This window comes from Squalius cephalus, assembly GCF_949319135.1.
Source record: "Squalius cephalus genome assembly, chromosome: 16".
NCBI lineage: Eukaryota > Metazoa > Chordata > Actinopteri > Cypriniformes > Leuciscidae > Squalius > Squalius cephalus.
Window position 1 is genome coordinate 9991530 of NC_137137.1, and position 21488 is coordinate 10013017.

General features: G+C 37.0%; 3 protein-coding genes across 5 annotated transcripts in view; 1 reads left to right on the top strand and 2 right to left on the bottom strand.

The window, feature by feature from the left end:
• Positions 1 to 12390, bottom strand: part of tnni3k (TNNI3 interacting kinase) — a 15506-nt gene extending 3116 nt beyond the window's left edge. Inside the window, exons 1-21 of one of the 3 annotated variants that reach the window (XM_079898031.1) lie at positions 12270 to 12390; positions 11951 to 12059; positions 11254 to 11339; positions 10456 to 10553; positions 10263 to 10373; positions 10086 to 10184; positions 9859 to 9997; positions 9579 to 9723; positions 9354 to 9458; positions 8463 to 8557; positions 8212 to 8361; positions 7932 to 8018; positions 7739 to 7795; positions 7297 to 7389; positions 7160 to 7217; positions 6883 to 7077; positions 5053 to 5157; positions 4816 to 4868; positions 4327 to 4379; positions 3947 to 4079; positions 380 to 489 (exon numbers count right to left, since the gene is read on the bottom strand). In XM_079898031.1, the coding sequence (XP_079754157.1) occupies positions 380 to 489; positions 3947 to 4079; positions 4327 to 4379; positions 4816 to 4868; positions 5053 to 5157; positions 6883 to 7077; positions 7160 to 7217; positions 7297 to 7389; positions 7739 to 7795; positions 7932 to 8018; positions 8212 to 8361; positions 8463 to 8557; positions 9354 to 9458; positions 9579 to 9723; positions 9859 to 9997; positions 10086 to 10184; positions 10263 to 10373; positions 10456 to 10553; positions 11254 to 11339; positions 11951 to 12059; positions 12270 to 12309 (2121 nt within the window). In that variant the 5' untranslated portion in view covers positions 12310 to 12390. Of the gene's footprint in view, positions 1 to 379; positions 490 to 3946; positions 4080 to 4326; positions 4380 to 4815; positions 4869 to 5052; positions 5158 to 6882; positions 7078 to 7159; positions 7218 to 7296; positions 7390 to 7738; positions 7796 to 7931; positions 8019 to 8211; positions 8362 to 8462; positions 8558 to 9353; positions 9459 to 9578; positions 9724 to 9858; positions 9998 to 10085; positions 10374 to 10455; positions 10554 to 11253; positions 11340 to 11950; positions 12060 to 12269 lie in introns of all 3 variants that reach the window. The other 2 variants (XM_079898032.1, XM_079898030.1) reach the window with 2 other exon arrangements.
• A 925-nt stretch (positions 12391 to 13315) lies between these two features.
• Positions 13316 to 17021, bottom strand: fpgt (fucose-1-phosphate guanylyltransferase). Its single transcript, XM_079898033.1, has 4 exons — positions 16732 to 17021; positions 16245 to 16412; positions 16051 to 16143; positions 13316 to 15291 (listed from the first exon to the last, which is right to left on the bottom strand). Exons 1-4 carry the CDS (start codon positions 16802 to 16804, stop codon positions 13877 to 13879), a joined length of 1749 nt encoding a protein of 582 aa, XP_079754159.1. The 5' UTR covers positions 16805 to 17021; the 3' UTR covers positions 13316 to 13876.
• Positions 17013 to 20952, top strand: lrriq3 (leucine-rich repeats and IQ motif containing 3). The gene is made up of 8 exons (XM_079898035.1): positions 17013 to 17270; positions 17399 to 17703; positions 18477 to 18800; positions 18883 to 19013; positions 19171 to 19306; positions 19905 to 19979; positions 20066 to 20186; positions 20258 to 20952. Exons 2-8 carry the CDS (start codon positions 17413 to 17415, stop codon positions 20890 to 20892), a joined length of 1713 nt encoding a protein of 570 aa, XP_079754161.1. The 5' UTR covers positions 17013 to 17270; positions 17399 to 17412; the 3' UTR covers positions 20893 to 20952.
• Positions 20953 to 21488: the final 536 nt, after the last annotated feature.

The window sequence follows — 21488 nt, forward strand, 5'->3', positions numbered from 1 at the left end:
TTAACAGGAATAGAAATAAAACTTGTCCTGAACTCCAGAGATAGACATTCTGGGTATTCTGACTGATTATAAGCAGACTCAGAAGCAGAGAGGTAGTTCATGAATGGATGTAATAGGGACATGTAAGGCAACAGAAAATAATTTATTAAATTTGAATATTCCTAAATTGAATTCCGCTTTGATCCTTATTTAATAATGTTTTACTTACTTAAAATTATTTTCTACTTCTCACCTCTCACCTTTTTACCTAAGAAGCAACTACATTTTTATAAAATGCCAAATCACAGCTAAACAAAGTTCATAGTGAACGTGCAAGTCTCTTGATTAACCTATTGTATTTGACTTCTGGGCATATTTATGCTAGATGTGGGTCCCTCACCTCTGGACAGGCATTCCAGCCCCTCATCAGCAGTGCTGAGATGGGTTTGGGGATTGAGTATCCAATCGGAGGACGGACATGATGATACGCCATATCTGCAGCGGCTGCAGCTGTAAAGAATTCACACAGATAGGGCTGAGGTCTTTTTAATTAAAATGTAATCACAATTATATTAATATAATACTAATAACATTTAATTTAATAATTTAACTACAATTTAATAGTTTATAATTCATCTTGATTTTCAAACCAGACAATTCAGGTGAAAATTTATTTACAATCCCAAGTTAAAGAAAGTTCAGTCATGACAACTCTCGGAGTGTTTGGCATGGTAATGGGTATGACAATGTTGATATGTTTGGTCTTGGCGGAATAGATCTGCTACGTTGCTGATGCTGTTGGTTATTGCTGCTGCAGAGCAAGTACGGGACTTGCTACTGCCAATACATACAGTACATGACACGCTGCTGAGAGCAAGTAAGACATGCTGCTGCTGTACAAAATACAGGGCTGCCAACTTTTGAGTTTAGCTTGGAGGGGGGGGGGGGGGGATCTCACCTAATGCTATACAGAGAGCACTGTCAGCTGGTATTATTATAAAAGGTTAAAAATCACACTGCATAACCTAGAAAAAAGATTTTTAAAACATTTAAAAAACTGGGCCCGGTTTCCCAAAGCGTTCTTATCTCTAAGTAGTTCTTAACCTATTCCTTAACCTCTCTCTTAACCTTATGGCACGATTCCCGAAACGTTCGTTCGCTAAGTATATCTTCTGTAAGTCACACTTTCGTAAGGTTGGTCTGGAGGCCACTCTTAGCTTTTAGTTAGGGAAAGTTAGGATTTTTTTTTGCCAATCTGCAAAAAAATTTCTTAACAATAGCTTTTTTTACCATGTGTTCCTATAGGTGTCTAGTAACACCTCCCAATTTATCCACGGCCAAATCCTCGGGGAAACGCCTGGAGAGGCAATCAAAGTTGGGGTGCCCAGACGTCCTGGGTAAAAATAATGAATTTAAAAAAAAAATTTTTTTCAATATTACCTTTTGAGATGTCTAACTAGGGTTTTTTAGGGGTGCCGAATCTATCCCAGCCATTAGTTTTGAGTAAAAATGACTCCAAGTCCATACAAAAACCACATAAAAATGGTTTTATTGAACAATTACAAAACAAAACTTACTAAATCGGTTTAAGGCCAGACACTACAGGTGAATAGAGTCAAATTTTTAACTAGCAGATATCACCATGAAACTTTCCCAGTTGATTACCTATATTAAGATGAGAAAAAAATGTATTACAAGTTTTCTGTAATTTAATTTTTAAATATGCAAATTAGGCTATATCTAATTAAATATGCGCTAATTTGCATATCTTTTAAAAAATGAAATCTGAGTATTGGATAAAGCCAGGTTAAAAATTATTTCCAACTGTCAGATCCAAATATGGTAATTTCCTTTTTATCAGCAACCAATTGTGAAAGTAAAAGGGCTGAATGCGCAATCTCATTGGCTGATGATAAATCTTTAAAGGCCATTTTCTCAAAATGACTTTTCTCTCATACTCCAAGTCTGAAATCTCCACTTCAGTAGCACCTATATACACCAAACTCTCCAGTCTTGTACCTAGTTATATTATGAAGACATGTACAGAGGGATTTGTAAATATATTATTCCTAGCCTGATTTATATTACATTTTATTCCAAAAAAACATGGCGAAAATAATTTTTTAAGGCTATTGACAGTATTTTCGGATTTACAGGATAACAAAAGTAGATATCCATAAATCCCTCAGTATTTTTTTTCCCATCTAATATGTGAACACAATGAAAAAATATTTTTTAACCTGGCTTTATCCAATACTCAGATTTCATTTTTTTAAAGATATGCAAATTAGCGCATATTTAATTAGATATAGCCTAATTTGCATATTTAAACATTAAATTACAGAAAACTTGTAATACATTTTTTTCTCATCTTAATATAGGTAATCAACTGGGAAAGTTTCATGGTGATATCTGCTAGTTAAAAATTTGACTCTATTCACCTGTAGTGTCTGGCCTTAAACCGATTTAGTAAGTTTTGTTTTGTAATTGTTCAATAAAACCATTTTTATGTGGTTTTTGTATGGACTTGGAGTAATTTTTAGTCAAAACTAATGGCTGGGATAGATTCGGCACCCCTAAAAACCCCTAGTTAGACATCTCAAAAGGTAATATTGAAAAAAAAAATTTTTTTTAATTCATTATTTTTACCCAGGACATCTGGGCACCCCAACTTTGATTGCCTCTCCAGGCGTTTCCCCGAGGATTTGGCCATGGATAAATTGGGAGGTGTTACTAGACACCTATAGGAACACGTGGTAAAAAAAGCTATTGGTAAGAAATTTTTTTGCAGATTGGCAAAAAAAAATCCTAACTTTCCCTAACTATTTACCTTATCACTGTTGCAGGTCTATATGAATATAATTCTGAAGTTTTAATACACCCAGACAGTATTAAATTAGGCTAATTCAAGTGTTTTCATGCAAAGAATAAAATTGTCATTACACTGATTGTTGTTAGATTATATTATTATACAATATTATTCATTTAATTAAAACGCTCTTTTAAAGGCCAGTGAAAGCATAGGCTACTGTCAGTTAAGTCCTATTCGGACGCTAATATTGTTTCTCATGGCTCGTCCGGTATTTTAAACATTTACAGGGGTAAGTCGGTGATTTTAGTGCCGTCCGAATCCATAATATCAGTGTTTTTCTCACCCAACCCGCGTAAAAATCCCTGGCCAAATTAGTACCTTCTGTTTTTTGACAAACAGGTCGTGTGGTAATTTAATTGCCGTCTGAATCCACATCTCTGAGTTTACAAGAGATTCAAAATTCACGGTTTAAATCCTTTTTGATCACTGCCGAGCACCGTACGCAAGATGTAAACTTTTATTACTGAAATGCTGGAAAGTATTTACAAGAGCAATATTTCATCGCAGCTCCACCTCAGCGAACAAAAATGGGAAAGAGAAGAAGGCACGTACATTTTTGAAAAGGTTATTGTGGCAGCAATATATGTTACAATTTTAAAATATGTAGGCTAGGCTATTATAGGCTATTATAGTTTGGATTATTTTTTATAATATCCAATAATCATAATAAATTGCAATTTCAACTATTTCTGAAGTGCTTCATTTATAAAGATCACCGCTTTCTCACATAAACAGCCCCTGCACGAGAGAATAATTGATTCTCGAGCCATCGATATCAAACAATTCAGCACCATCGCCACGGACAGCGCCGGTTAACGTCGCACGTAAGAAGGTATATCTTAAGCAGCTTCCTAAGGTATGGTTCGGGGAACACACTTAGGAACATAAACAACTTTGGTAAGATATATCTTTCGAGCTTTCTTAGCGCGCTAAGAGTGAGCGTTATCGGGAAACCGGGCCCAGGACATTTTAAATGTTCAGAGAACATTAAGAAATAACGTTTTCATGACTTAATGGGAACGTTATAAAAACATTCTTAGGTTTGTGGGTCAATATTAGCTATTACAGTAATGAATAGAGAGGTGCAGTGCATGCCTGGTTTGAGATGTGCAAATGGAATCTCGCCCGTGAGCAGCTCCCATAAGCAGAGGGCATAGCTGAACATGTCTGCTTTCACCGTGTAGCGTGTACACTGGGTAAACACCTCTGGGGCCATCCATCGCAGGTTCTGCACAGCATCAGGGAGCAAAAAATGATGAACACAAAACAAAACGCCTGCTAACCCCAAAGGACAGGCACACATACCTCCCCAAAGACACACTGACGTACTTCATGTGACGTACAAGAGAGCCAAAACCGCAGTGTAAGCAGTATTAAAATTGCTTACAGAGGATTTGTAGGTGGCTAATAATGCATTACCTTTTTGAGGTGTTAATTAATAAACAGAATTAACCAAGAACACAGAATGCCTGTACCCCGGGTTGTTTAGTCATATTGTCCTCATCCACTGACAAAAGGAAGCGAGACTCTGCAGAACAACACAGAAACATTTTCATTACAAAAAAGTACATTTCATTTAGTTTTTTATTACAAATTATAGTATCAGCATAACAATTTGAAAAAGTCTAACTGAAATGGTAACATGAATTTCATGTCTATGTATTTGGTTTGTCCATCTCAAGCTGCAAAAGTTTGTGTAAAAACGTATGATCATGTTGATTGACACTAGCATGATTTGAAATGATCCAAAGAGCATCTTTTGAAAATCTGACTCTTTATACAAAGGAGTTCACATGGTCAGTGTCGCAAATTTGATTAGTGACCAAGAAATTGAGCTTTCAGTTTCAAATTCGATTTTGAATCCAAGATTTTCAATGCTGACTCAACTGTTTTTGCTCTAACCAAATACAGTGAGACCAAAACTTGGTTCAGGTGTCATGTTAAGTGTGTGTGGCTTTCCTTACCTCCAAAATCAGCCACCACAGCATGTCCATCCTCATAGAGCAGAATATTATGACTGAAAAGATATCACTAGGTGAAGGGAGGTTTAAAACAAAGAGCTCAGAATACTGTTTCATCATCGCTGCCAGCATTGACAGTCTAAAAATATACAGATTATCATGTAATTGGATGGTTTAACAAATGGACTGAGAAACACCAAGGTTATTGAACAGCATGTGATGATGATGATGATGACTAACCTGTTGAGGTCTCTGTGAATGATTGGTTGGGTCAGATTGTGTAGATACTCCATGCCCTTGGCCACATCAATGGCAATGATGAGCTTGGACTGCAGATCAATGATTCTGGATGTAAAGACATTGTTAAGTGAACACCTCCTCCCCGCCACTGATCAATGCACACTCCTATCATTCCAACTCAAACAGATCAATGAGATGAAGATCACCTTAAACTGCATATGGAGCACAAAGAAGAAATCAGACACTTATTGGAATTGATGCAAGTCTTAATGTACAAACAGATCCTGGATTGCCTCAAATTTCTCTTCTCTTCTGGTCACATTCTAATCAGGGCTTTTGCAATAATGTAATGTAAAAAAATTAATAAAGTTTTGAATTTTCAGCATCAGTTCTCTTCTGCGTTTTAACGGACAAAACCGCACAAAATTACGTCGAAATGTTCTTGGCAAGTATCCTTGTAAGCAGAGTCTTAAACAAGTTAAAAAGAGTTAAATGAATGTAAAAAGTTGTGAGAAAATAGGATGTGTCCTGCGTCATGTGCGTAAGGTCTTAAAGTGACAGCAGCCTAATAAACCTGCTGCTGTCTGTGCCATTAACGTTAAAGGGTTAGTTCACCCAAAAATGAAAATTCTGTCAGTAATTACTCACCCTCATGTTGTTCCAACCATGTAAGTCTTTCGTTCATCTTCGGAACACAAAATAAGATATTTTTGATGAAATCTGACAGAATTCTGACTCTTCCATAGGCTTCCAGAGTGACCGAAACTCGCCGACCCAGAATAGTTATTAAAAACATCGTTAAAATAGTCCAAGTGACTCCAGTGGCTCAATCTTAAGTATATCAAGCGACGAGAATACTTTTTGTGCGCAAAAACAAACAAAAATACCGACTTTATTCCACTATTCAATTCCTTCTCTCTGGGCCTCGTAGTGTTTTTGCGTAGCGCGTCTGTGTTGCACGTCACCACGTAGGCTCACAATTGGCCGAAGCAGGTCATGTGTGTGATGCGTGATGACGTGCAACACAGACGCGCTACGCAAAAACACTACGAGGCCCAGAGAGAAGGAATTGAATAGTGGAATAAAGTCGGTATTTTTGTTTGTTTTTGCGCACAAAAAGTATTCTCGTCGCTTGATATACTTAAGATTGAGCCACTGGAGTCACTTGGACTATTTTAACGATGTTTTTAATAACTATTCTGGGTCGGCGAGTTTCGGTCACTCTGGAAGCCTATGGAACAGTCAGAATTCTGTCAGATTTCATCAAAAATATCTTAATTTGTGTTCCGAAGATGAACGAAAGACTTACATGGTTGGAACAACATGAGGGTGAGTAATTACTGACAGAATTTTCATTTTTGGGTGAACTAACCCTTTAATGAAAGAACAAAAGACAAAGAGAAAACCATTCACTGCTTTTGACTGAATCACTTTTGTCGTTTTAATAAGGATTAATCGATATTCAATTTATAATGTATGCAGTGAAGACTGTGCAATGTTTGATTATTCAATTTCTGTATATTTACCTGTTAGACCTACCTGGAAATCTTAAAGCACTGTTTACAAGGTTACATGGGTCAAAAACAACAGCTTAGTAAAAAGATGCCATTAAACAAATATTTAAAATATGCTGTCTTTATGTTGTTTCTACATTATTTTAGAAATTCAATAAATTACATTATATAAAGATATTAAAAACTTGAATGTTAGGTGCAATTAAGCGCGATTAATTACAGAAAAATTTGTGTATGTCTATATATATATATATACACACTAATTAATCACAGGACGATTCACTAACCATATAAATATATATATTCTTAAAATTACCTCTTCTGCTCATGCAACAGCGAGAACAGTGATCCTCCGGACACATATTGCGTTACAATGGCAAACTGACTAGGGTCGTCCAGACATGCCCCCACAAACTGGATCACACAGGGGTGGTTGAGACGACACAGGATGGAAACCTCCCGACAGAACATATCGGTGTCTGATTTTGAGCAGTATGTGTTTGCACGGTACCTGTGGAAAGGTATGAATGTCACGCAGTTCGCTTTGTATACGCGATGTGGACAATTAAGAAAAACAAGTAAAGAGCTCTTACCGTTTAATTGCAACTATCTTATTACGGCACCTTCCTTTGTAGACCTTTCCAAAGGAGCCTATGGTTAGAGTGTTTTAGTCAATTAGGGTTTAATGGGTACTCATGGAGAGCTATTATTTATTATTAAATTGACATACCTGATCCAATAATCTCATTAAATTCCAGTTCAGAGAGTTGAAGTTGGAAGTTTGATGGAAGACTTGCTCTCAGGAGAAGTACATCTGCTTTCTCTGAAGAGAAAAGAGGGCAAACAGGAGTTTGTTTGTTTTAATACCTTCACATCAATCATTGTATGAAACTCTAATCATGTTTCCTTTAGCTTGTTGTTGACATGCCGATGAGTCATGAAAGATGGGTTATGTTATTTGTAACATCTGTGGCAGATACAAAGTAATGACTTAAACTGTAGCAATCACGCAGCGGGAGTATGTTTGGAGACGGTTTCTGACTCACTGACTCACGGAAGATTTTGGTGACTGTGGGTAGCAGTATTTCAGGACATAAAAATAGTATCATAGCAACAGTGATTCTGTGAGTCAGCTCTAAGTGTGTGCGTGCGTGTGCGTGTGTGTGTTTTACCTTTAGTCATACTTTTGATCTTTCCCAGGGGAGAGGGGACAGAAACATAAGACCCATCTGCAACAGACACAACTAACAAAAATCAACTATTTTTCTCATGCTTTCACTAAATTTCACAACAGCAACAGAATTTTACATATACACTAATTAACAGTACAAATCTGTCAGGCTACATGTGGAGAGTGTCTCATACCCCCTCCTGGTTGAGAATACTCATTGCAGGGTGAATCGTCCTGAGGCCGTTTGTAGTGTTTTAGCAGAGTAACAATGGCATCGTGGCCTAAAAAGAACATGCACACATAGATCATAACATATCACATACATGAAAATCAAGGCCTTTATTTCAGTTGATTTTCAAGAGCAATGTTCTTATTTAAGACATACTTTGACTTATATAATTATAATGTTCAATTATATATAATATAAATGTAATTATGTATAGGACAGACAGATAGATAGATAGATAGACTAACCTTTCTCATAGGCCCACATTAAGCATGTCTGTTCGTCCTTTTCTCCACTGGAACGGCTGGGGTCACAAGCCACCAGATTCATATCTGCCCCATTGTCCAAAAGAAACTGGACCAGTCGGATGTGTCCATGGAAACAGGCACTATGCAGACCTGTTGTTTCAAAGGTCGACATTGATGATGAAAGCAGAAATATTTTCCAAATTATTGTCATTATTACTGATGTAAAGCATAGATTACTGTTGTCAACCCACCTGTGTGTCCATCTCGCCCCTGATGGTTGATGCTCACGGCATTCTGACTGAGCAGATACTTGACCATTTCCAGGTTCTTGCCGTAGGTGCAGGCACTACAGAGAACAGTTAGGCCTACATTTAGTATGTAACAGATCAGCAGTGACCTTAACCTTATAACAGGGGTGTAATCTGTCAGGAGATGCCCATATAGAAAGCATAGATTAAAGTCACCATGAAATACTGCAGTATTTATTATAACTGATTTATCCATCCACACATTTCTTTAAAAATGAATGTGCCCTCGTAATCTTTAATCAAATAACTTCCACTTGCAGTGACATCTCTTCTCTTCTCTAGCCCTTCACACAGAGCGCTGATCCCAGAAAATTGCCATAGAATTGCTAGAACGCAAACACATCCCGGGATTGATCCCTGGGTTTGATCCCGGGATGGGGACCTAGTAACATTTCTGGGATCAGTCCCAGAACGTGCCCGCTGCGGAGACATTACACATCACATCCTGATGTCACATGTCTTTACGGGATGTGTGTGAACGCACACGCACAGATTCCAGGAGATCACTGGCAGTGTGAATGAACCAAAATCAAATGATCCCGGGACTCATTATCAGTGTATTTAACGGCATCTCTGTGTACAAGGGGCTTCTGATGACGTGTTTACTGGCGCAAAGACGGGACAATCTGACAAAGAAAACCACAACCATCCAATCAATTCCCCATGGACAAAATCAAGCCCCGCCCTACATTTTTTGTCTTGTTCAAGAAGCCGTTTCACTTGGATATACGTCACAAATAGGGAAGAAAAAACTACCGCAACTTCTGTTTCGTGCAGACTTTAATAGTGGTTAATTGAAATGTGAAGGACATTGAACAAACTGAGGAATGTTACCTATGAAAAGCTGTCTCGCTGAAGATGTTCTCCTTAGACAGACTCTCAGTGCCAGACAACTGAATAAGCTCTTTCACAGCTTCAAACTTTCCATTGTAGCAGGCTCTGACGGGGAATATGACACTCAAATCAGAATCACTATTACTTCTGTCTGAATCACAGATGATTTGTTGAGTTTAACTGCCACCTTGTGTTGTGTGTGATTCACTTCTCAGGTGAACTCACAGGTGGAGAGGTGTGTCACCGTAGATGTTGACAGAGTGCGGCTGTACGTCAAAGCTGCCCTGCAGTAAGAAACGGACAACCTCTTGGTGTCCAAATCGAGCGCAGAAATGAAGGGGAACGTGGTCCTCATTGTCTTGAGCATTGGCTGTATAGAGTCGAGATGTAAAATTCATCAATTATGAAAACGAGTTCTAAAGAAGGCAAAAAGCGTTGTTATTCAGCTCAAGTCAGTTCAATGTTAATTCACTTCAGTTTTAGAGTACAAGGAAAAAGCTCTCACCATCGGTTTTGCTGCCGTCATCCATCAACAGTTTGACAATGCCCAGAAAGCCTTTAGCTCCGGCCAAGTGAAGTGGGCTGTCCCCTACCTCTCCACTCGCATTGACATCAGCCTCAAACTTCATAAGAAGCTTGCACACCTGTCCCGCAAGAAAAAAAAAAAAAAAAGGATCATGAACAAGCCATTAAGTAGATCATGGACATTTATGATACGAAGAACATCCTGACCTGCTCATGGCCAAAGTATGCTGCAATATGCAGAGGGGTGAAGAACACTGCATCTTGGATGTTGACGTACGCCCCGTGTTGCAAGAGAATATCGACGGCCTTGAGGAAAAGAAAACAGATGTTAATGACTTTGTTTAAACCCCTATAATTATTATAACTTAATTTCAGGTTACGCACCTCAAGATGTGCAGCCACAGTAGCTATATGTAGGGCCGTGAGAGCTCCGTACCCCACCTGCTGGATATCTGCTCCACCATGCAGCAGTGCAGTGACCAGTTCAGCATTATCCTACATCACAGAGAGAAATGCCAAGTTATCATATTATTTGGGATTGTTTATAAGAGGATAAACAAATTAACCCTTGACTGACCTTGAATGCAGCCAGGTGCAGAGCAGTGAATCCATTCCGAGTGAGTCTGGATGGACGCAAACCTTTCAGCATGAGGGTCCTGATGTGAACTTTATTCCCTGGTTGTGGAAAAAGAAAACAACTTAGAAAAACATTGAAATGAATGAAAGTGCCATAACAACAGAATGTAATTCATCAAGCAATTAAACAGGTGGAAATTCACTCCTAAAAAGTAGGTTAAATATCAGTATTCAACACTAATATGTTAATGCAAAGGAAATGTGAGTTGGAAAGAGTCATGTATGATGTTTTCAATATCATTGCATCATAGTAGATATAACTTTATGGCCCGGTTTCACAGACAGGGCTTTGATTAAGCCTTAGTTCAATTAGGACATTTAAGTAGCTTTTATAAACAAGCCTTAGAAAAAACGGTCCCACTTTATATTAAGTGGCTTTAACTACTATTTACTAACATTGAAATTCATAATTTCATACAATGGAATTATTGTGTACATACATGTTTTTACATTGTACTTATATTTTGAAAATACCTGCATGTAATTACAGCTATAATTAATTTATGTAATTACATTTGTAATTACACAGTTGACCCTTTCCTTACACCTTAACCCATCCTTAAACCTACCCATACCACCACACCTGTCCCTAACCTTATCCGTATCACACCTCAATAGCAGTAAAAGTGTTTTACATGAACACAATAAGTACATTGTACTTATTTTTCAATGTAAGTACATAGAACTCAAAGACAATTAATACAAAGTGGGACAGTAAAAGTTTTAACATTAGCTCTACCTCCACATACACAGCAGAGATGCAGCAGGGACAGTCCACCCTCTGTGCGATAATTCAGGTTCACTTTATTGAATGCTTCGTCTGAGCTGCATGGTAAAAACACAGAGAAATCAAGATATAATAAAAACAGAAGCTTAAACAGATCTCCACATTTACTCTCTCTTTGCGGTAGTGTTATTATAATAGTTCTGTCAAGACAACTCTCGGATTGTTTGGCATGGTAATGGATATGACAATGTTAATATGTCTGGTCTTGACGGAATAGATCTGCTACGATGTTAATGTTGATTATTGCTGCAAATGCCAATATATGACGTTCTGCTGTGAGCAAGACCTGCTGCTGCTGTATAATATAGAATACATGAATTACCCATAGCAGATCTATACAGGTGGAGCTGGGGAAGATGGAGGGTTTCTGAAAGTGCGCTGCAACTGCTGTGACAAATGCTGACCAAGTATATGAAAGTTGAGTAGCAAGCTTATTGGCTACTGATACAGCAGGAACCAATCAGCTGTGCCCTATAGAGAACGATGCAATTGCGAGCAGATTGAGATTGACCTATCAGTCTGTGCCATATGTAGAGTTTCATGACAGAACTTTGTATATGTCCACACCTTAAGCCTTAATTTGTATATACTAATAATAGTACACTACAAAGGAGGCTATAACACTGCTCTTAGTTTTAATCAGTCTCACCTGAAAACATGCTTGAGTTCCTTGAACTCCTCCTCTTTAATTCTCAAGTCCTCCTCCAGTCTCTCAATAATAACAGCGTATGACTCACTCACTTTCTTTTTCCACTCATCTAAAGCAAGACCACAACAGTACATGAACACAATAAACACCCACTGTATAATCCAATGTTACATACAGAACAATAATTACTTAGTCAATGGAGATGTCAACAAGGATTGAAAGACTGAAAATGTTAGTCTTAATCTATTCATATTAACATCGACATGAAAAGCATGAACAGAACTAAACAAACAGTCAATTAAAGAAGCTTAATGTTTACCTGTACAGGTTTGAGTGGGTCTTGATTTGTAATTGCCCATTGGACTGTTTGGTTTGAACTTTTGTATGCGATTAGCTGGAGAGAAAGTCTCATGCAGTGGTAACACAATGCTTTGGCACAATAGAGAAGAGTCCGATAAGGGATCGCAGCCCGTGCTAAAAATACATCAGCTTCAGTGTGGAATGTGTGACAACAATGACAGCTGACCTCTCTGAGGATCTGTACCTATTACAGGGTGAAACCATGGCCGATTACTCTCTTCAGACAACAGCTGAATATCTTCTTATATCTATATATCTCATCTACACTGTATATATCTTTCCTTTTCTATATTATATCTATCTCTCTGAACTTAGATCCGACAAAACTACATAATGTCATTTTCTGTAAAGAAAATACACTACCGTTTAAGTTTGGAGTCAGTGAGATTTAAGATCTCAGACTTTTACTCAGCACGGACGCATTAAATTGCAACAAAAAAAAGTGACAGTAAAGATATTTATAATGTTTTCCATTTCAAATAAATAAAAAGAATTTCTTTAGAAATTCATCAGAAAATTCTGAAGAAAAAAAAAGATATTTAAAAAAAAAAATGAAGCAGCACAACTGTTTTCAACACTGATAATAATTAGGGCTGTCAAACGATTAATCGCGATTAATCGCATCCAAAATAAAAGTTTGTGTTTACATAATATATGTGTGTGTATGGAGTATAATTATTTTCTATATATAAATACACACACATGCATATATATTTAAGAAAAATGTGTTATTTATATATAAAATATTTATATATAATATAAATTATATATAATATAAATATATATATACACAGTATATACATGCAAATATTTCTTAAATATATACATGCATGTGTGTGTATTTATATATAGAAAATAATTATACACCGTACACACACACATATTATGTAAAAACAAACTTTTATTTTGGATGCGATTAATCGCGATTAATCGTTTGACAGCCCTAATAATAATAAATGTTTCTTGAGCACTAAATTAAAGGATCATGTGACACTGAAGCCTGGCTGCTGAAAATTCTGCTTTATTATCATCACAGGAATTACATTTTTTTTTATATATATATATGTATTCAAATAGAAAACAGTTATTTAAATTGTAACAATATTTCACAATATTACTGTTTTTACTGTATTCTTGACCCCAAACTTTTAAATGGTAGTGTACACTCCAGATGCATACATTTAAAATATAGCATAACACACATTTAAAATAGGACACCTTTAATGATGATTGCATAGGATTTTTTACCCTCTCGAAAGTGTGAGAGCTTTTTCTCCTTTTATCTTTTGTGATTGCGCACCTGATATAATTTGGCCTTCATAATGCCTTGATTTGTGTTTGGTGATGAAGATGCTCAAAGTAAGTCGAAAATGTAAAACATAGTAGAAGCAATAACTCTGAACACAGAATATTAAAATGAACCAACACAAATTTAATAAAAAAAGGTTCATATTTAGAGAAAACAGTGGAAACTGATATCGAATCAATTAAAATCCAGTAAAACAAATCTGAAGCCATTTTTTTCCCAGTACTTACTGCGCTTTGCCTCTGTTGGGCATGGGCAGTTTATGCAATGAAATTAGTGGTAACAGAATTTCTTAAATTCACTCTGAGAATGTCTTCATAAAGTTCTTTCCTAAATTTCAGCATTTCCTCCAGGTTCTTGTTCTGTAGAGTTTCCTGTAAAGAGGTTAGTGTGGTATTATTGGGAAGAGTGAATTTGGTTCCACTCTCCAATGCCTTTACCATCCCCAGTGACATCTCAAATGAACCCTTTAAATCGGAACATAATGGGAAAATGCAGGCGTTCCACAAACTGCACATGGATGCGTCTCCTGAGAACCTGATCCTTTCGAGACACAAGCCCCAGAGTCTAACACAATCCTCCAGATTAACCTTACACAAACTCAGAGCTTTCATATCAGCAGGGCTGGATACGTTTCTCTTTAGATCATCTTGAATACCAAAAACCACAGTCACAAAACCTGTTTTACCATCCAGGTTTACAGACAAAGAGTGCATGAAAGTGTCACTTGGCACCATTATATCCGTGCCAATCCAGCATCCGCTGATGATAGATCTAGTACCCACTTTAACCTTAGTATCCAGTCTGGAGTATTCCACGACACTACCCTGGGATACGGTCACAGTGGGATGCAGGATGCTATGCATCACGCAAGCTCTAGTTTCCTCCAATGGCTCCAAGTCGCACACGCTGAAAGCGGCAGAGAGAAGGCCAAGTTCTTCTCTGAGACATGGGTCAGCAGTAAAGTGGAACAAGTATTCCTCTGTGGTGCCGACATGATAGAACTTGGAGTTGTTGAGCAGGATGACGTTAAGTGCTGTGCCTCTGAGACGACGGAAAATCTTTCTGCGAATCTCAACGAGACCTTTTTCCTTCTTTGTGACGTTGGCTGTGTTTTCTGTGTAATCCACAGTAGCTTTTCGTCCCAGAGCTTGAAGAAAGTCCCCATAAGCATCGATTTCACATGTGAGAGGGCTGATTTCACTTAACAAGGTCAGCAGTGTCATAGCGGTCCCGTAATCAACATAATAAGTGCTGTCGGTGTAAACAAACTCCTCTCCTTCCCGCTTGCATACTGCATTGCATATGCGCATCTTTTCGATCTTTGGCTTATGCAAAAATTGAGAGCAATTTCTATATTCCATGTCACAGATACTGGGCGTCTCTGCTGGTTCTAGAACAAAAACTCCATGTGTGGTCCCAACAGAGAGAGGGGAGGGATGTGCTAAGGCAGTAAAACCTGACTTATCAAACACAATGTTCTCTTGGTCAGGAACACTATAGAGCTCTATATCATCAGCACAGGTAACCAGAATTCCTGGCTTCATGTGTGAAGGGAAATCCACATACATTGCAAGTTTGAGCTCCAGCATCTGATATAAAGGCTTTCCCAGGGGCAAAGCTGTGAATATTTTACCCAGGGCACTGGCATTGGGTAAACGTTGACTGAATCCTCCTGCATACATGCATAAAATGAATAGATAAGCAAGTACATAACACAATAATTCAAAATGATATTTTATGTCCATTTATTTATTTATTAAGTAAGAAGATGTGTATATATAAAGCAAGATAATGCACAGTCATTATCACAGAATAACACATTTTTAGGATAATATACAAGACCCCTCAGTTTCATTTTGGGGTTTATTTTGCCCTAACCCTTTACAAACACTACCATTCAAAAGTTTAGGATCAGTAAGATATTTTTTTTTAAATTAATGCTTTTATTCAGCAAGGATGCATTAAATTGATATGACAGTAAAGACATTTATAAAGTTACAAACGTTTACCATTTTAAATAAATTCTGTTCTTCTGAACTAAGAATCCTGAAAAAAGTATCCTGTTTCCACAAAAATATTAAGCAGCAACTTTAGATAATAATTATAAGAAACATTTATTGAGCAGCAAATCAGCATATTAGAATGATTTCTGGGGATCATGTGAGACTGAAGACCGGAGTAATGATACTGAAAATTCCATCACAGGAATCAAATAAATATAAAAAAAAAAAAAAAAAAAAATTTATTGTAATATTTCACAACATTACTGTTCAATTTTAATCAAATCAATGTAGCATTGTTGAGTATAAGATACTTAAAAAAAAAAAAAAATCTTACTGATCCCAAACTTTTTAACGGAAGTGTAAGGCTTATTAACAATGAACAAAATTAAGGAATGAAGGATGATAATTAAAATAAATGTATGAAGTACCTGCATGAATTAGGATGACTTTAAATCCAGACAGTGACTTGCCATATTTATCATGAAGAAACTGCAGTGAATGTAATGTGGACCCACCATTACCTGTATGGACAGATGATAAAACAGTTCTTAACAATGTGCTTAGTTTTTATATATTATATATATATATATATAACTTATAAACAATTTTTTATATATCGCACCAATCTTGCATCCTGGAGGATCTGCAAACACATGATAACTGATGCCAAGGGGCAGTTCTTTCCTCTCCAGTTTCTCAGTGATCTGAATTTCATAAGCAGACCTCTGGTCCTCATCCACAGCAGTAATGACCACCAGATCCCAGAATTCACTAGTCTGAACTTCTTTACCTGTGGACAGGAAATGAATAACTTTTATTCTTGTTAAAGAAGCTCTCATGAGCAGCAGACAAGTGTCAATATTATCAGCAACACTAATAAAAAAGGTACCACAGTATTACCATGTTTATTTGGACATGTATCACATGCCATGGTATTCCAAGGGATTACAAAGAATACCATGTAAATACCATAGTAAGTTATATGAATCAGGTAATCACTTAGCCATTTCTGATACCACCACTTTACCATGGTACCATAACAGTACAACACAAGTCAAACAGCTTTAAATTCTAGAAAAAGTAGTTTGAAGATATAATGGAAACTTTACCTCTCAGCTGATTGAATTTTTTTATTTTCTCTTTGGTGGATTTTTGCAGATGAACGTTTCCGCGTTCTGCCATTGTGAGACCATTCAAATCCACTATCTGTCTATATCACTTTAATAAAATCTGAACTTTCAATCAACGACAAATATGAATCATACCGACGATCACTGATAACAGATGTACGGGAACATATGTGAAAAATAACGAGTTAATTGCCGTTTTCAAAATTCAGAGAATCTCACTTAAACTTGTGTTTACATGTGCACTTCCGGGTTCCAGTCATGTGACAAACGAACTCTGACGTCTGTGTTTTAATTTGTTTATCGCTCTCTTCATCAAAATCATTTACGTTAAACTGAATTAATTAAATATTTAATCTCCCGACATAAAATGAATATTCTTTGTATTTTATTTGTAATGTAGTGTTAGTGGTTTGCAAGAAAATGTTTGGAGAAGATTCTTGTATTTCCCAACCATTGTTGTCATAGCAACTTTTATCTTGCTTTCATACAGCCAACAAAAGAGAGCCAGGCACACCATGGTAAGAACAAACTCAACAGCAGATTGAGAGTTGAACAGTTTAATTTCAGTAAAGCATGTATTTGGAATAGTACTGTCATCATGCAGTGTTGACAATAGGCCTAATTCAGGATGTTTTGTATCCTTCAGAAAATGGAAAAGATATGAATTTCAAAAAAGATGTAAAAATGAATTCGCTGAAAGCACACTGGGCCTACTTGTTAAACTGCTCCCAGTCTCTGATACTGGATCATGGCTACTGGACATCAGAGGGTGAGAAAGACCCGAAGGACATTGTGATGGTCAGATTGAGCAGTTTGCTTTTAAAGAGTCTGGATCATATTGGATCTTGCAGAGCAATGAGGATTTGCATCTTGGCTGACAACTTTCTGACCAGGATCGAAGCTCTGATGGCATGCACTCACTTGGTGAAGTTAGATTTAAAAGGCAATCAGGTATGTACTTCATTTAATTGAACCCTGAATATTTGATTCACTTTTTTTAAAGGGATAGTTCACCCAAAACTGAAAATTCTGTCATTAATTAGTAATTACTCACTCTCATTTCGTTCCAACCCCGTACGACTTTTGATGAAATCGAAGAGATTTTTGTCCCTCTGTTGACAGCTACGCACCTGACATTTTGACGCTTCAAAAAGTTCATAAAACAAATTTTCTGACTTGATCCACTGGTCATTATATAGATCAGTGGACTTGATCGCTTTATATGATGAGCAGATTTAATTTAGGCTTTTATTCACAGATCAGCGAACATAAACAGAAGCTTAACCAAACCTGCTTGATGTGCGAGAACTAACCTATTGTGTAAGCTCAAACGTGCTGCGTAACACAAGAATGACCCTCAATGGTTCTCACACGTCAAGCGAACATGCTTGAGCTTCCGTTTACCACAACTGATGTGTGTTGATGTTTATATGTGAATGTGAAGTTGATTGTGAGATAAAAGACTAAATTAAATCTAAATTCAGAAAATTTGGACTAAGCTGCTCAATTCATATGGATTCATAAGGTGTCGGTTGCGTGTCAATGGAGGGACAGAAATCTCTCAGATTTCATCAAAAAGATCTTCATTTGTGTTTCGAAGACGGAACGAAAGTCTTAAGGGTTTGGAATGACATGAGGGTGAGTAAATAATGACAGAATTTTCATTTTTGGGCAAACTATCCCTTTAAGGAGAACAAATCACTAATAATCATCTTTTTGCTCAGATCGTTGAGCTCCCTGATGCTTCATGTTGGAGTCATCTGAGAGAATTACAACTTCTATATCTACACGACAACAACATGTCAACCTGGGACAATATTAAAGGCCTCTCGGGCTGTTTAAACCTGACTGCTTTAACTCTCTATGACACCCCACTCAGTTTAAAGAAGAACTACAGGCACTGTCTGGTCAACAACATATGGTCACTGAAAGCCTTGGACAACTTTGTTATCTCAGACGAGGAAATCATCCAAAACTGGTCCCTTCCTTTACATTTCAAAGCAATGAAGCAACACTTTTGTGTCAGTTTGTACCCGTCTACAAAGTCGGTTAGTGCTCATTATTTTCTTCTTTGTTTGGTGTGTTTACTGTTGTGTCCAAATCATATTTTGATCTTTTCTTTTTCTTCAGGATTCATTTGAGACAGAAATGAAAGCTGGGTATAAGATAATCACTGAAATAAACAGGATTCAGGCCTTTTATTCTCCTACACTCATTTTACAGCGCTGGATCCGAGGCCATTTAGTTAGAAAAAGTCTTGGGTAAATATGTTACGTTGCAGAGTTTTTTGATATCTTGACAGTTTCTAAGCTTTACTAAAATGTACAGGGCAATTACTTACCAGTAGAAATATTATTTGGGATATTTGTTCAGTGGGTCTATAGAAGTTGGTTTTTAAGAAGAATTCTGCATTGTCAGACTTTGTAGTACAAAGAAACACACAGCGTCTGGGAAACCATTCATTTCCACCCCGCCTGTGGGGGCAGAAAATGAGCAGCAACCATCTCAGTCTCAGAAAACCATGGAGGAGGACTCCGATGACAACCATGAGCTAGTATGTACAATATTTGACTGATGTACACTACCATTCAAAAGTTGAGGGTCGGTAAGATTTTTTAATGTTATATTTGATAAAAACAAAACTGTTAAAACAGCAATATTGAAATTTAAAATAACTATTTTCCCTTTGAATATATTTGAATTTATTCCTGTGATGGCAAAGCTGAATTTTTAGCATCATAACTCCAGTCTTCAGTGTCACATGATCCTTCAGAAATCATTCTAACATGCTGATTTGCTGCTCAAGAAATAATTCTTATTATTGTCAATGCTGAAAACAGTTGTGCTGCTAAACATTTTTGTGGAAACCATGATAAAAAAATATATTTTCCATATTTTTTAATGAATAGAAAGTTGAAAAATGAAAAAACGCATGAATTTGAACTGGAAATATTTTGTAATATAATTGTGCTCACTGTCACTTTTGGACAGTTTATTTGATTAAAAGTATTCCTTTCTTTCAAAAAAAATTATAAATCTTACTGACCCCAAACTTTTGAATAGTATCACATATACTGCATATTGTTAATTAGTTAAAAATGTGTGCTTTGTAACTCAGGTGGTGTATTCTAACATGTAGTTATGTTTGTCAGCCAAAGGAAAAGAATACAGAGATCAAAAGTCTTCACGTAAACCTTAATAAGCTGATGCAAACTCTCTGCCCAGAGGTAATGTGACAGTATAAGTATTAACACTTAACAGTATATCTAAAAGTAGATTGTTTTGTAATCATGCATTGGTCACTTTTACACAGGTTTTTGAGGAAGCTACAAATGCTGAATCATTTGATGGTCAACAAGGCATGATAGTACCATACAACAGCCCTAAATGCAGAAGTCTGAAATCTGAAGGCCAAATAAGCACATTCGACCAAGGTACAACAGAGTTTTAGCTTTAATTAGCTTTCTTAAATTTTATTCACCAATATTCTGTTTTGTATGTCCAGATACTATTGTGAATGGTGGCCTCTGTAATGAAGAAATTGAGGAAGGAACCTTTCATGTTTTGGGACTGAAGGCTTTGGTCCACCAGAGTGAGCCACAGAGAGACATGTTGTGGTCCCGTAAAGCTGCGGGACAGGACATCTATGAAGCTTTCAGACATTTTCACACTCAGAGACCTGGTCTACAGCCTCACTCACCAGCCATTACTTCAGGGAAGCGGCTGGTTGGTCGTTGCCATGACAACATCAGCCTCACCCCCTTTAAAGTAATTGAAAGAGCCCATCAATCATTTGACGAGGCCAGAATACAGAAACATCTTGCAGAGAAGGTAACAGAGCACCACGTTGACCATGAAGTGGCCAAAGGGCGCAGATACGACTTCATGGAGGCTCGGAAGACAGACGTGCGTCTGCGTCAGGAGCGTGAAATGGCTGATATGGAGAAAACTCTCATTATACAGAGAGCCAAGATGGAACGGGACGTCCATCATGCGCGTCAGAAACATGCCCAGTTTCTGGAAGAGAAGAGGAGGAGGATCCAGGAGCAAAATATGGTTTGCAGGTTCAGCCAACAGCACATCTCTCTAGCGAGGGCCGTACTCCGATATAACACATGGAAACGTGCTAACCAGCAATAGATGCATGAATCCTATTAATTAAACTCAGTTTTACATGGAACATGACATTTGAATGTGTTAGTTTGAGCACCTTGTGTAGATTCAAAAGCAGATTTACTATACTATAGTGTAGAATAGTCTAATATATTATAGTACTCAACTGAAGATGTCTGCAAAGGTTATATATATTATAGATAATGGGCTCTGCTCCTCTTTTTTAAAATCCAAAACATTACATAACAGGGATCCAAAAATAATCTCCTAATACACAACCACCCCCGTCCGTCAGTCACAAGTCAAGAGTAACTAGTGTTAAAGCCACAGTCTAACTTTACATAACAAATAATTCCACACTGAGTCATCATTACACTCATTAAAATAGCACTTAAGAAAGATGAACTGAATGGCATGTTTTAGCTGGAGAACAGAAGCAAGAAGCAAGTCAAATCATTGCAATTTTTCATAGCATAACACAAGGATCTTTAAATCATCTTTTAATGCCAAAACCAATTTTGCTTGAGAATGAATAAAGATGTAATGCACTTAATTGCTACATGTAATAGTACTAATGAAAACAACATCAAAAATCATTATCCTATGTCTTCATCCAGAAGTCC